The 15345-nt window shown below is 40.5% G+C and overlaps 1 protein-coding gene across 1 annotated transcript in view; it reads left to right on the top strand.

Moving 5' to 3' along the window:
* The first annotated feature begins 1692 nt into the window (after positions 1-1692).
* Positions 1693-15345, top strand: part of TAF4B (TATA-box binding protein associated factor 4b) — a 125850-nt gene continuing 112197 nt past the window's right edge. The window contains exon 1 of the mRNA XM_038543622.1: positions 1693-2050. Within this exon, the coding sequence (XP_038399550.1) occupies positions 1708-2050 (343 nt within the window). The 5' untranslated portion in view covers positions 1693-1707. The remainder of the gene's footprint in view (positions 2051-15345) is intronic.

Below are 15345 nucleotides of genomic sequence, written 5' to 3'. Positions count from 1 at the left end.
TTAACTGTAGTTTTTAAGCCAGTTCAATGAAGTGGTCGTTAAAACAACAACGTCTTCAGAAAATGTACCTCTTAGTGACCAGCAAACAAGGGGGGGGGGGGGGGGGGCCTCGATAAATGTAGTTATTCTCTCTCCAACTCCCCAGTGAGTTTTCTAGAAGCTACGTGATCAGGTAAGTCTTCATGAAATAGGGAAGGTTATTAATGTCTTGGATCATAAAAATGGGTTCTTGATTTGGACTGGTTGGGATGGGAGAGAGAGCAAACGCAGTGACGTGTGAAGGTTGTCAGGAGACCCTGGTCCACCAGAGTGTACAGGGAGGGAGAAAACTACAAGCCCTAACCATCACGGTACCTGCCTACTTGCAAAATCTCCCTCGGTATTACTGACGGTTCCTACAAACATCATCTTCCGACAAAAGCCTGAAATCAAGGCACCTTCTCTTAACTACATCTCTAAGGAGCAAGTTTTCCCATATACTGGACTTACTGATTCCTTTAACAAAAACAGTCTCACTGTTTTCCAAACAACATTTCGTACCGCAGTTAACATCTATCTAACTGCCAGAATCTGAGGACGTGGGAATCAAAAGACACTGTCCCAGGTCTTCAAGGAGATCTACGCGTCAACGATGTAGACACGTTTAGAGGTGACAGAGACCTCCAAATCCGCCCAAAGGAAGAAAACCATTTTCCCCTGGGGGCAGTTCAACTCCAAAGTCACAGGAAAACAGGCATATTTTACAAGACTACACAATCATACGCCATTCTTAAACATTTAAAAGAAAGAAAGCATCCCTCCCCCTCCCCCCCCGCCCCCCCCCACACACACACACGATGTCCATGGTAACGCTCCTTTTGCGACGCTTTCGGGCAAAACCCGCAGAGAAACAGAGGAAGCGTGATTTAAGTCTGAGCGACCGTTTGTCTGAAACCAGTCCCCATTCTTGTCCTCAAAGTAAAAGCGTGTGGAAATCACATTCCTGGCTTTCAAAGGAACATACCGGTGAGGATACCAAGGAGAGGAACGCGAATGTCGCAGTTCTCCAGTGCAGTCCGCCCCTCCCACGTGGTAGATTTTTGGCAACTTGACCCTCCTTCCTCCCGATTCTAACGCCCTCGGGAGCCGTCCCTAGTGACGTCAGGAGCGCGATTCCAGCCTGCGGCCAATCACAGGGCCGGATTCCGGGGGAAGCCCGGGGCGGCGGCGGCGGCCTGTGCGCGTGCGCGAGGTCTCCGCGTGGCTATATAAACATGGCTGGCGTGGCCGCGCGGTGGGGCCACGCCGAGTGCGTGTAGGGGGGCTTCGGGGCGCTCCGGTTTTGCAGTTTTGAAATTTCTGGCGGGGGAACCGGGGCGCAGAGTTTCGCTGCGTGGTGGGAGCCGACGTGACGCCCTTCCGGGAGCCGCGCAGCCCGGCTCCGCTGCAGCAGGACCCGAGGCTGAGGCGCCGGGCTGAGCCGGCGCACGTGTGAGCGCCGCTGAGGAAGCCGCAGCCGGGGCCGCACGGGCGGGAGGGGGTCCGGGACGCGCGGGTCTCGGTGCCCAGCCGGCGCCCGTCCCTGACTTCAGTGTCGCGGCCCCTGCGCCTCTCCCCAGCGATGCTGTGGAGCCGGAACTGCGCCGGAGTCGGCTGCCGCCTGTCAAGCCTCCCCGCGCCTCCGCTCCCGGAACGGCAGCGCCGCGGCTGCCGCTGATCCACCTGGGGATGCCCGCGGGCCTCACGGAACCGGCCGGCGCCGCTCCCCCGGCCGGTGTGAGCGCCTCCGGGCCCGTGAGCATGGCCCCCGCCGGGACTCTGCCGGTCCGGGTGGAGGGCGCCGCGCTGGCCTTGGGCGCCGTGACGAAGGCTCCTGTCAGTGTCTGCGTGGAGTCCACGGCGTCGCAGCCCCCGCGGCCCCCCGTGGGGACCGTAGTGACCAAAGTGGCTCCTGTCAGTGCTCTCCCTAAACTCAGCAGCGGCCCCCCGCTGCCTGCTCCTCAGCTAGTCGCTGTGAAAGCCCCCAACACCACAACAATCCAGTTGCCTGCCAACTTGCAGCTTCCTCCAGGTATGTCGGTCCCCTCTTCCAGCTTCCCCATCGGGCCAGCCAGCGGCGACACGGGAAACGTCGCACCTCCGGATTCTGCCTCCTTGCTGCTAGCTCTGGGGAAAAAAAAAAAAAAAAAAAAGTCAGCTCAGAGAACCTTTCCTAATCAACTTTGCAGGGCAGTGATTTGGCTTTACAGATAATATAGCCTCTTTGAGTCTTTATTGCATTGCTCTTTACATATTTAAAGTATCTTTTCACCCAAGTGACCTAGTAAACGCTGGAGCAGTGTATTGAGGAGGGCCTTTGAGGCACTGGCTCCTCGGTGGGCGAAGGGAGGATATAGCTAAAGTCTATTTTTATGTGGAGAGGAGACCAATTTCTATATACGGACGGTTAGATAGCCATATTGGTTTTTTTTTTTTTTTATTCATTAAAAAAAATTTTTTTTTGCCCTATTGTTTTAAGAGTTTTTTTTTTTTCTTTTAAAGAAAAGTTTATTGAAGGAGTTCTTGTGTATTAAGACACAGAGCATTTTAGATTTAAGCAAGCTGGAATAAGTTCACTAGTTTCCTCATACCAGAAATGAAAAATGCCGTTTCCCGCACAATCTTTTTTTTTTTATAACTTTTTATTTATTTATTTATTTGTGATAGTCACAGAGAGAGAGAGAGAATGAGGCAGAGACACAGGCAGAGGGAGAAGCAGGCTCCATGCACCGGGAGCCCGACGTGGGATTCGATCCCGGGTCTCCAGGATCGCGCCCTGGGCCAAAGGCAGGCGCCAAACCGCTGCGCCACCCAGGGATCCCCCGCACAATCTTTAGAGGCGTGATGATGGTCATGTTCAGCCAGAAGGATACCTCTCCCAGAGAACAATGCCAGAATTGACAGATCAGGGGCACACGATTGCTGTATTTGAGGCAGTGTGTGATGCTACAGTCAACGAGTCTGTGACTACTTTTTATCCGAGGGTTTACACGTCTGGACTGTTTTTCAATGATTTATGCAAAGATTTTTGCCTTGTGATCATTCAGCTTATTGTATATTTGAATATGCTACCTTCTTTCTTGACTCAACTGAAAGTGTCTTGCAATTTCAGTGGGGGGGGGGAAAAGGCACAAGTCACATTCTTTGGAGTGAACTCTACTTTTAATTATATTGTCTTCTATTTACTTTGCTTGGCAGTAATTGGAACTCTGACCTGCAAAGATGGTAAAGATATGAAGCATTGGAGTCAAGATTTTAGTTTTGTTTTTTTTTTTTTTTTTTAAGCAAAAATGATAGGGTAGCTATCATTTGGTAGCTAATGTTCCCTTTTTGTTTTGTTTTGTTTTTTAGGATTTTATTTATTAATAATAGAAGGAGAGGGGGGGGGGCAGAGACACAGGTGGAGGGAGAAGCAGGCTCCATCCCGGGAGCCTACCCGCCCCGATCCTGGGACCCCAGGATCACCTCCCCAGCCAAAGGCAGGAGCTAAACCGCTGAGCCACCCAGGGATTCCCCTAATGTTCCCTTTGATCATGAACATTGTGGAAAGATTATGTTCTCTACTTACTATGAAGTTCTGTTTCAGTTTTGTATGGTACAGGAGGTGCATGTACTTAAGGCTATGCTGTGTATGCCACTGGATACATTTTCTGCCAGTTCTAAGTTGTCATCCTGCATATACTTATAAAGTAGTTATGAATGTGTTTGAATGAAATCACCTCCAAATCTGTTAAAAATTAAGTTCCTGTCTAGTTGGTGAATATTGTTTAGAAACGAAAAGGTATTAGAATAGAAAAATTATCAAGAGTGAAAACTTGCTGGCAAGTGGGAACTAATCACTAATCAAAGGCATACTGTGCTATTTACACTTTTTTAAATCTATTGTTTATATTCTTTTGTTGGTCATAATAGATAGCAAACAAGGTAAAGGTCTTTAAGGGTAAATAACTTGCCCAATGCCAGACACCTCATAGGTGTCAGAGGGAATTGGCATCCAAGTCTTACTCTTTACATGATGTTGTTCTTGACACTTGGGTGTGTGTGTGTGTGTATGTGTCTAAGATATGCCTTATTGAGTATCAGGGCTAAAAGGTAACATAGAATTTTAGAGCTTAACCTTTTGTACACAAAGAAACCAAAACTGAAACTTGCCAGAGCTATATAGCTACAAACCAGGACCACAGCCTAGGTGTGCACTACACTAAAACATTTTAGGCTATTGACCATGGAGAAACTTCCAGGAGAGAGGAGATAAATTGCCTTTAGGAATTGTAAGTTACAGAAAAGGTGAGGAGGTGTTTTGAAGAGCAGCTTTTGGGAATTTCAACTGATGGGTGGGAGAGGGGCATACTAACCTTTGTGCTCTGGTTAATGCACAATAAGATAACCAATAGTTGAGGAATGAAATGGAAGCACAGATTTAAGTAACTTTTTAAGAAAATTGTAAGTCTTGTAGCATTTCTTTTAGATCCTAAGGATTAGTAATTGATTACTCAAGGATGCTAAAATCATGCAGAAGTCAGCTTTTTTTTTCCCCCTAAGATAATGAATATTTTAAGTATTTGATTTCTGTTTACTTCGGAATTTCCTCAATAAACAGAAGTGATTTTTTTAAAAATATAAATATGCACCACAAGTTTTTCTAGAGAGCAGAGACTGGAATTAAAAAAGGTAGGCATTGTGAGGAAATGAAAGAAGATATAATAAAGCTCTGAAAATTATTCCGTTGAATGTTTTTGGTAATCTCTTTGATCTTCTCGGTCTTCTCTTTTATGAACATGTGTGATTTGGGGCCAGACTGCAGCTCTTTATGTTTTTTGGTATTCTGTGTCTCTTCTATCACTTGTTTGAGAATGATGATCAGGGACTTGGTTGCTTCTGCTACATCATGAACTGGTAAATTCTGCTTGATAGTCATACTGTACAGAAGTTTGTGAAAGTTACTTGCAAAAGGGTTCAGGTCTTTTTTTGTTAACTCCTTCATACTCAGGCATGACATAGGATTTGGATCTTTCTCAAATTCTTGAAGCAGTTCCTAGATAAGCTAGGGATTGTTATTTCCACCATGGCTTTAAAAAAAAGGATATTGCGCGAGGGTAGTGACTCTCGCTGACTTTATTACCCAGGGCCTAATGAATTCCTTGCTCAGAGAAAGCACCTGGTATTGGAGTATACGCATTAGTTTATGTGGAGAGAGAAGAAGAGGGGCTATACGGCTGCAGCCCCTAAGGAATCCCCAGGGCCATTACACATATCAGTGCATTTTATTTTTAATTTCTTTACTCCTGCCAACAAAAGCGGCATATGTTTATGTTAAACAAAAAGCATTACTGAGGGACGCCTGGGTGGCTCAGCGGTTTGGCGCCTGCCTTCAGCCCAGGGCATAATATTGGAGACCCAGGATGGAGTCCTGCGTGGGGTTTCCTGCATGGAGCCTGCTTCTCTCTCTCTGCCTCTCTCTCTGTGTCTCTCATGAATACATAAATAAAATCTTTTTTTTTTTTAAAAGCATTACTGAAATGTAATATACCCCTTTCTCCAGAGTATTACTATTAACAATTTGTCATCCTTTTCATGTTAATACTTACAAATCTTTCTCATATTTTAAAAAAGATTTTATTTATGTATTCATGAGAGACACAGAGAGACAGAGACAGAGGTAGAGGGAGAAGGCAGTCTCCATGCAGAGAGAGTCCAATGTCGGACTCGATCCTGGTACCGGAAGATCACTCTCTGAGCTGAAGGGCAGATGCTTAACCACTGAGCCACTCAGACACCCTCTTCCTCATTTTTTAAATTGCTTGGTAGTACATTGTATCAATGTAGCATCATATTTTGACCACTAGACATTGATACTGTTTCCACTACTTTGTCTTATTACAAATGATGCTATAATAAACATGTATTTTTGTGCAGTTCTTTAAATGTATTTTTTTATAGGATAAATTGCTAGTAGTGGAATTATTGGTTCAAAAGGCATTCTTTTCATAGGATTACCAAATTTTATCCCCAAAAGATCATTTAAATGCAAAAGCAACAACGTTAATACTTAATTTTTAAAAGCTACCTATGGGGGCACCTGAGTGGTTCAATTGGTTAAGCCTCCTGACTTCAGAGTCCTGGGATGGAGCCCCATGTGTTGGGTTCCCTGCTCAATGGGGATTTTGCTTCTCCCTTTCCCTTTGCCCCTCCCCCTACTTGTGTGCTCTTTCTTGCTCACTACTCCAATCAGTCAATCTTTTTATGAAAGCTACCTATGGAATCTAATAAGTAGTTTTCCAGACTTAAGTTTAATTAATAGTAAGAGAAGATAATTCCTAGAATTGAATGGAGATAGACTTTAAATGTAGAGAAATGTAGGTGGATGATAATGTTATATAGATTTGTTTCTTACCAAATAAGGGTGCCTAAGAGGACTCTTGTTAGTTTGTGAAGTAAAGTAAGTATGTAATATACAGTAGCTAGGAAGGTTTAGTTCAGGGCACAGAGTAAGGATTAGGTGTGCTAATCAAATTTATAGATAATAAGGGACCTGGTGGGTTAGCCTTTTGTGGAAAGCACTGAAGTTGAGCAGTAAAGGGCAGAACATTGGTCTTAGAATCAGACCTGGGATTGAATCCCAGCTCTATCACTTAATAGCTTCATCATTTGAGGCAAGTTTAAAAATTCATCCTCTGTCACTTTTCTTTTTTTTTTTTTTAATTTTATTTATTTATTTATGATAGTCACACAGAGAGAGATGAGAGAGAGGCAGAGACACAGGCAGAGGGAGAAGCAGGCTCCGTGCACCGGGAGCCCGACGTGGGATTCGATCCCGGGTCTCCAGGATCGCGCCCTGGGCTAAAGGCAGGCGCTAAACCGTTGCGCCATCCAGGGATCCCCTCTGTCACTTTTCTTATGTCTAAAATTGGATCATACCTTCTTCCTAGAAGTATCATGGATTAACCAAGGATATAGGTCTACATGTCAGAACTCTAAGGAACAGCATTTGGGTGGAAAACAGAGTTGCATAGCAGGCATGTCCTGAGTTTTTAAGGTACTTGTGTAGCATTGGGCTGTAGGTACTCTGGTTGATATTTATCTAATATGTATTGGCATCCACCAAATTCACTATAATTTAGAAGGATGGAGTTTGAAATAACCTCAATGACTATGTGCCCCCATTTTTTTTTGTTTGCAATACAAAATTTGGAAAATACAGAAAAATTACCCCAAATATTTTGAGTGTATCTTTTAGTTTCCTTTTTTATATAAACTTAATGGAACTACAATTTTTTCCATGTATATTTAATTTTATTTATTTATTTATTTTTAAGATTTTATTTATTTATTCATGGGAGACACAGAGAGAGAGAGAAGCAGAGACACAGGCAGAGAGAGAAGCAGGCTCCATGCACAGAGCCAGATGTGGGACTCTATCCCGGTCTCCAGGAATCACGCCCTGGGCTGAAGGCGGTGCTAAACCGCTGAGCCACCAGGGCTGCCCATATATTTATTTTAAAAAGGAAACTATTTACAATAAGTTTTGAAAAATTTGACAAAGGTATAGCCACCACTCCAAGATATGGGGAATATATCACTCCCCAAGGCTTTTAGTTTACTTGGGGAAAAAAAAAGTATGGATGCTTTATTTATTTTTTACATAATTGGGATTCTATTATGTAATTTCTTTAGCCTTCTTTTTCACTTACCATTATATAGTTACAATTTTGTATGTTCTTACTTTAAAATTTAATTTTATTTATTCATTTTGAACATTTTATTTATTTATAAATAAATTAGTTATTTTGACAAACCCACTGTGTAAATGGAGAATAGAGAAGATGTGCCATAATCAGTAGTAGAATGTGTGATAAAAACTTACTGATTTACTTTAAGTTTTTCTTTTATTCACCTAAGAATTACTGGAATGAGAAAAAAAAATTTAAGTGACTTTAAGCTCAGTAAGTGAAAATGACATAAAAAGTTAAAGGAATTGGGGTCTTGGTGCCTGAGTAAGAAAACAACTTTGGTATGTTTGGCTCCCTTTAAGGCTTTTAAAGGATTGCCCTGTGGAAATGAAAGTAGGCTTATTTTGTGTGCTTGCACAAGGGACCATCCTATCTGTACATATTATGGGCAGACTATTTTGGTTTCTTTTTTTTTTTTTTTTTTTAAAGATTTTATTTATTTATTGATGAAAGACAAAGAGAGAGGCAGAGACATAGGCAAAGGGAGAGAAGCAGGCTCCATGCTGGGAGTCCGATGTGGGACTCGATCCTGGACCCCAGGATCACTCCCTGAGCCGAAGACAGATGCTCAACCACTGAGCCACCCAGGCGTCCCTATTTTGGTTTCAAATTAAGGAATAACTTTGTCTTTCTACTCTACTTGTGAAGGGGTGATCTTTGTATATCTCCACCTTCTTAACCCTAGACTTAAATCAGTAGAGACTAGAAGGTCACCAGTCAGAGAATTATGTAGAGATACTAAATTATAACAGGTGAATTCTAAAGTTTTTCTGGCTCTTAGATTTATGTGGGTCTGATATCCTTTCCGGGTCAGTATTTACCAATGCTAGGAAGTCAGACAAATCAGAGACACTATCCAGATCATCTTTCAACCAAGACAAAATAGGAAAGTCAGCTTGGGATTTAGCAGTTCACTGGGCATACAAGTAGAGTAGTGTGTTAAACTATGTACCAGATATGGATCACTTTACACTTTAACATCTTAATATTTTTAGAGGAAAGGTGCTCTGTAACCTAATGTATGATTACTTTCTTTCAACAGGTCTATAGAATAAGTAGGCAAAGCTGGATATCCTTTTATGATTGGAAAATGAATCAAATTTATCAGGATTTGATTCAAAGAGATTTGGTAGCTGATTTTCAGAAAAGAGACTACTGTTCAGTTTCCTTTATATGTTTATAAGTGCTTTTCACTAGGTTGTTGCTCATTGGAACTGAACCTTTGGGATAAACACTTCAGTTGGAAGAGCATCGAGTTTAGATAAGCTCTTGTTATTTTTTCTCAGTATTGTCTTCGACTATTCCAATATTACTTCCTACTGATGGTTTGAGTACTTAGTGGAAGAAAAGTTTGGATTATGGACCTTTTGGTATTAATAACAGTTATTACTACTATTTGATAACTTTGAAATTCAAAAGTCTGTTTGAAAGTATTGTCTCATAATCCTGTTAATGATCTTGAAAGGTGGGTATTAAGTCTCCATCCACAAATACAGGGTGTCTGTTTATTTAGATCTTTAATTTCTTTCAACAGCATTTTATAGTTTTTAGAGTATTGGTGTTGTACTTATTTTGTCAAATTTATCAGTATATTTTTATTTTTGGTGCTATTGTAAATGGAATTGCTTTCTTTGTTCGATTTAGCCATTCATTGCAAATGTATAAAAATACAGTTGATTTTTATACATTGATTCTGTATCCTGTTACCTAGCTGAACTTGTTTAATAGGTTTTTCATGGATACCTTAGGATTTCTACATAGAAGATCATTATCTGTGAATAGTTTTACTTATTTCTTTGGATTCCTTTTATTTCATTTTCTTGCTTAATTTCTCTGGTTAGAATTCTTGGTACAATGTTGAATAGAAGTAGTGATTCCAGGCATTCTAGTCTCATTCCTCATCACAGATCTTTGTTTTATTCCTCTCTTAAGGGGAAAGGCTTTAGTCCTTCACCATTAAATGTGATGTTAGGTGTAAGTCTTTTGTTGAGGAAGTTTACTTTCATTCCTATTTTGTTGAGTGTTTTCATCATGAAAAAAGGGATGTTATATTTTGTCAGATGCTTTTTCTGCATCTGTTGAGATGATCATGAGGTTTTTGGCCTATATTGAGGTTTTTGGCCTATATTGATATGCTGTTTTATGGTAATGTTTGTATGTTAGACCAGCCTTCCACACAGAGGTAAATATTACTTGATAGGATATAACACTTCCTTTGTGCTGCTGTATTCGGTTTGCTAGCACTTGGTTGGGACTTTCTGCATCTCTATAAGGCACAATGATCTCTAGTTTTTTTGTGATGTCTTTTTCTGGTTTTGGTATCAGGGTAATACTGAGCTTACACAATGAATTGAGACATGTTTCCTTTCATTTTTTGGAAGAGTTTGTGTGAATGATTAGTATTAATTTTTCCTTTGATGTTTGGTAGGATTCACCAGTGAAGCCACCTGGACCTGGGCTTAATCTTGTGGATACTTTTTTTGATTCCTAATTAAATTCATTTGTTAGAGGCCTCTTTAGGTTGTCTTTTTTTTTTTTTTTTTTTAAGATTTTATTTATTTGAGAGAGAGAGCAGAGCAAGAGAGAGAAGCATGAGCTGTGGGGAGGGGCAGAGGGAGAAGGAGGAGAAGCAGGCTTTCCGCTCAGCAGGGAGCCTAATGCCAGGGGCTCCATCCCAGGACCCTGGGATGGTGACCTGAGCCAAAGGCAGACCCTTAACGGCCTGAACTACCCAGGCATGCCCAGGTTACCCATTTACTTGAGTCAGTTACAGTAGTTTTTTGTTTTTAGGAATTATTTTTCTCAATTGTTTTTATACTCTCTTTTTACCTCTGCTCGAATCTTATTAATTTCTCTTCATCTGCTTGCCTTAGTTATTTTACTTTATTCCCCCAGTATCTTAAGATGGAAGCTTATTAAGTTACTGATTTGAATGTTCCTTTTTCTTTCTTTTTTTTTTTTTTAAAGTAGGCTCCATGGCTTGTGTGAAGCCCAGCAGTGGGGTTCAAACTCACAACCTTGAGATCAAGACTGAGCTAAGATCAAGAGTAAGATGCTTAACCAACTCAGCCACCCAGTCACCCCTTGAATCTTCATTTTTAAGAGAGGGAAGGAGGAATAGGGGTGGGGGAGGGGCAGAGGGAGAGAGAGAATCTCACATGGGGCTTGCTCAATCTCATGATCCTGAGATCATCACCCAAACCAAAATCAAGAGTTGGGACACGTAACTGACTGAGTCCCCCAGGCACCCCTCTTTTTAAATACTGTTATATGTAACTATAAATGTCCCTTTAAGCACTGCTTCATCTACATTCCGTAAATTTTGGTTTATTATGTCTTCATTTTCACTCATTTTAAGGTATTTTCCAATTTCCCTTGTGATTTCTTCATTGACAAATGACTACTTAGGAGTAATTAATTTCTAAATATTTGTGAGTTCCCCCAATTTCTTTTTGTTACTGATTTCAAATTTCATTCTATTGTAGTTGGAGACTATACACTGTATGATTTCAATCTTTTAAAATTTACTGGGGCTTGTTTTATGTCCTAGCATATAGTCTGTCCTGAGATTGTTCTATGTGTGCTTAAGAAGAATGCTGTTGTTATTGGGCAGTGTATTCTTATAGGTATGTTTTAGGTTTAGTTGGTTTATAGTATTGTTCAGGTATTTGATTTCATTGTTAATCTTCTATATAGTTGTCTATCCTTTGTTGAAAGTAGGGTATTGAAGTCTCAACTATTGTTGAATTTCTGTTTTTCCCTTCCTTTATGTCCGCTTTTACTTCATATATTTTAGGCTCTATTTTTCATTGCATGTATGTTTATAATTGTTAATATTCCATTTTCAATTATGAAATGCCCCCTCTATATCTCTAGTAACACTTTTAGACTGTATTATCTGATATTAGAATGGCCATGCCAGCTTTCTTGTTTTGTTTTTTAAAAGATTTTACTTATTTATGGGAGGGAGAGAAAGAGAGTGTACACACAAGCAGTGGGGGAGGAGCAGAGGGAGGGAGAGAGAGAGAAAGAGAGAGAGGAAGGTTCCCCGCTGAGTAGGGAGTGTGATGACCTGAGCTGAGGCAGACACTCAACCACTCAGCCGACTGAGCCACCTAGGCACCTCCACACTAGCTTTCCTATGGTTGTTGTTGTATATGTCATTTACTTTCTATGTTTTTTTATAATTGTGTCTAAAGGAAGTCTCCTGTGGGCAGCATATAGTTGGATCTTACCTTTTTTTGGTCTGGTTTACACTTGTGCCTTCTAATTGGATTATTGAATCAATTAACATGTAATATTACTTATAAAGCTAGGTTTAGGTCTGCCATTTATTTATTTTTGTTTCAATATATTTCCTTCCCTTTTTTCCTGCTTTCCTTTGCATTAAGTGAATATTTTCTAGTGTGATACTGTTTTCTTTATAATTTTTTTTTAAATTTTTATTTATTTATGATAGTCACACACAGAGAGAGGGAGAGAGGCAGAGACACAGGCAGAGGGAGAAGCAGGCTCCGTGCACCGGGAGCCCGACGTGGGATTCGATCCCGGGTCTCCAGGATCATGCCCTGGGCCAAAGGCAGGCACCAAACCGCTGCGCCACCCAGGGATCCCTCTTTATAATTTTTTTAAAGATTTTATTTATTCATGAAAGACACAGAGAGAGATGCAGAGGCACAGGCAGAGGGAAAAGCAAGCTCCATGCAGGAAACCTGATGTAGGACTCGATCCCAGAACCCCAGGATCACTCCCTGAGCCGAAATGAAGGCAGATTCTGCTCAACCACTGAGCCACCCAGGCGTCCCTCTTTATAATTTTTCAATATATATTTGGAGATTCTAGAGGTTACGATGTATATCTAATATATATTGTGTATATATCTCTAATAAATTCTAATAAGAATTTATTTCACATTCATAATAACTTAGTTGGGTGATACAGAAACATTTCTCCTGGGGATCCCTGGGTGGCACAGCAGTTTAGCACCTGCCTTTGGCCCAGGGCGCAATCCTGGAGACCCGGGATCGAATTCCACATCGGGCTCCCGGTGCATGGAGCCTGCTTCTCCCTCTGCCTATGTCTCTGCCTCTCTCTCTCTCTCTCTCTCTCTCTCTCTCTGTGACTATCATAAAAAAAAAAAAAGAAAGAAACATTTCTCCTATTTAGCTCATTTTCCTTTCACTTTTTTATTTTTGTGCTATTATGCTCTACATATTGCACCTAGATATGTTAGAAACCCAACAATACCTTGTTAAAATTATTACCTTGTGTAACTTTATGTTTTTTAAAGAAACTAACAGAAGAAAGGAGCACAAGTATATACTTACAGCATTTAACATTTGTTTTATTACTTTCTTAGTTACTGTCTGCGTTTCTTCATTTGTTCCTATGAGTTGGAGTTTTCAACCAAAGGCATTTCCTTAGTGTGATACAACTTTAGTCCCACCCACTTCCTTTTTTGCTGTTATTCACAAATATATTACATTTTTATATTATAGGTCCAAAAATGTAATTATATATATACACACATATATATAGTTCTATATAATTTTTTTAAAAAGTTAAGAGAAAAAAGCAGAATTAATATGAATTTATATTGTCAAATTACATAATTACCTTTACCAGTGCTCTTTCTCATTCTTGTGTGAATTTGAGTTACTACCTGGGATCACTTGTTCTGAGCCTAGACAACTTTATTTAGTATTTCTTGTATGGTGTTTCCACTAGCCAACCAATCCACTCAGTTTTTATCTGGGAGTGTCTTTATTTTGCCTTCAATTTTGAAAGATACTTTTAATGAATATCTGATTGTTGGTTAAATTTTCTTTTCTTTCTTTCTTTTTTTGGCCTTTAAACAAGCGGAATATGTCATTATGTCATTGCACTGCCTTGTGGCCTGCATTGTTTCTGATGAGAGGTCAACTGTTAATACTATTTGGGTTCTCTTGTAAATAGTCATTTTTCTCTTACTGTTCTCAAGATTTTGTTTTAATAGTGGAGCTTTTTTTTTTTTTTTTAAGATTTTATTTATTCATGAGAAACAGAGAGAGAGAGGGGAAGAGACACAGGCAGAGGGAGAAGCAGGCTCCATGCAGGGAACCTGATGTGGGACTCAATCTGGGGTCTCCAGGATCATGGCCCAGGCCAAAGGCAGCACTAAACCGCTGAGCCACCCGGGCTACCCTTTTTTTTTTTTTTTTTTTAAGATTTTATTGATTTATTCATGAGAGACACAGAGGCAGAGACATAGGCAGAGGGAGGAACAGGTTCCCTGAGAAGAGCCCGAGTGGGACTCTATCCTGGGACTGTGGGATCATGCTTTGAGCCAAAGGCAGACAGATGTTCAACCGCTAAGCCACCCAGGCATCCCAATAGTTGAGCATTTTTATTATGAAGTGTCTTAATGTGGATTTTTTTGAAAGTATTAGAGTTTGTTGAGCTATTTGGACATCTAGATTATTCTTCATCAAATGTGGGAGTTGCCAGCCATTATTTCTTTGGATGGTTTTCTGTTTATCTCTCTCTCCCTTTCTGTGTCTCTTGTCCTCCTCCTCTGGTACTCACATTATGCCTATGTTGCTGTGCCTATCAGTGATCTACATTTCTCTGAGACTGCTCACTTTTCTTCATTCTTTTTTCTCTCCATTCTTTGGATTTAATAATCTCTGTTGATCTACCTTCAAGTTCACTGATCTTTCTTCTCATTCAGTTTCACTGTTGAGGCCTCCAGTGAATTTTTTTTACTGTATTTTTAAACTACAGAAGTTTTCTTTTTTATATCTATCTTTCTAGCAATAGTCTGTATTTGATGACACCATTATACCTTCTTTTTGTTTCTTTAAGCATGATCTCTTTCAGTCTTTTGAACAAATTTATAATGTATATTTTGAAGTTTTTGTTAGATCTGATAGCTAGTCCTTCTCATAGGTGGTTTTTGTTGCCTGCCTTTTTTCCTGTGTGTCATACTTTTCTTTTTCTTTACATGTTGTGTAAGTTATTATTCAAAACTAATATATTGGTGCCTGGGTGGCTTCATTGCTTAAATGTCTGCCTTTGGTTCATGATCTCAGGGTCCTAGCAACGAGCCCTGCATTAAACTCCCTGCTGAATAAGGAGTCTGTTTCTCTCTCTTCCTCTGTCCCTCCTTTCCCCCTCCCCCCAAATAAACAGATAAATTTAAATTTTTTAAAATACTAATATATTGCAGCAACTCTGCGTACTGCCCCCTGTTCCCTTGAGAGTATTACTGTTATTTACTTGTTTCTTTATTTTAATTGTCTGATTGGTTTATTCTAGTGAAGTCTATTTTTCCACACGTGGGAAGCCTTTGATGTGGCTTCTCAGAGGGCACAGCCTTTGGCATAAGCTCAGCCACCCTGAGATAACAGGGCTCTCTTTGACTTTCTCTTTCTCTGATTTCTCTGTTAAGCTGTGTCTCTGTTGGTATCACAGCCAAGTGTTAGACTCTACCTTGGCCAGCCAAATACCCTATCGTTTTCAACAATGCCATAGACCCTGACTTGCTCCCAATTAAATTTAGGTTCCTTTACAAGGATAATTTTTGAGGTTATTGTTTGAGGTTTGTTCTGACATCAGC

The sequence above is a fragment of the Canis lupus genome, chromosome 7 (genome assembly GCF_011100685.1).
Source record: "Canis lupus familiaris isolate Mischka breed German Shepherd chromosome 7, alternate assembly UU_Cfam_GSD_1.0, whole genome shotgun sequence".
Classification (NCBI taxonomy): domain Eukaryota; kingdom Metazoa; phylum Chordata; class Mammalia; order Carnivora; family Canidae; genus Canis; species Canis lupus.
The sequence above is the reverse complement of the archived record's forward strand: the minus strand, read 5'-3'. Positions and strand labels throughout refer to the sequence as shown.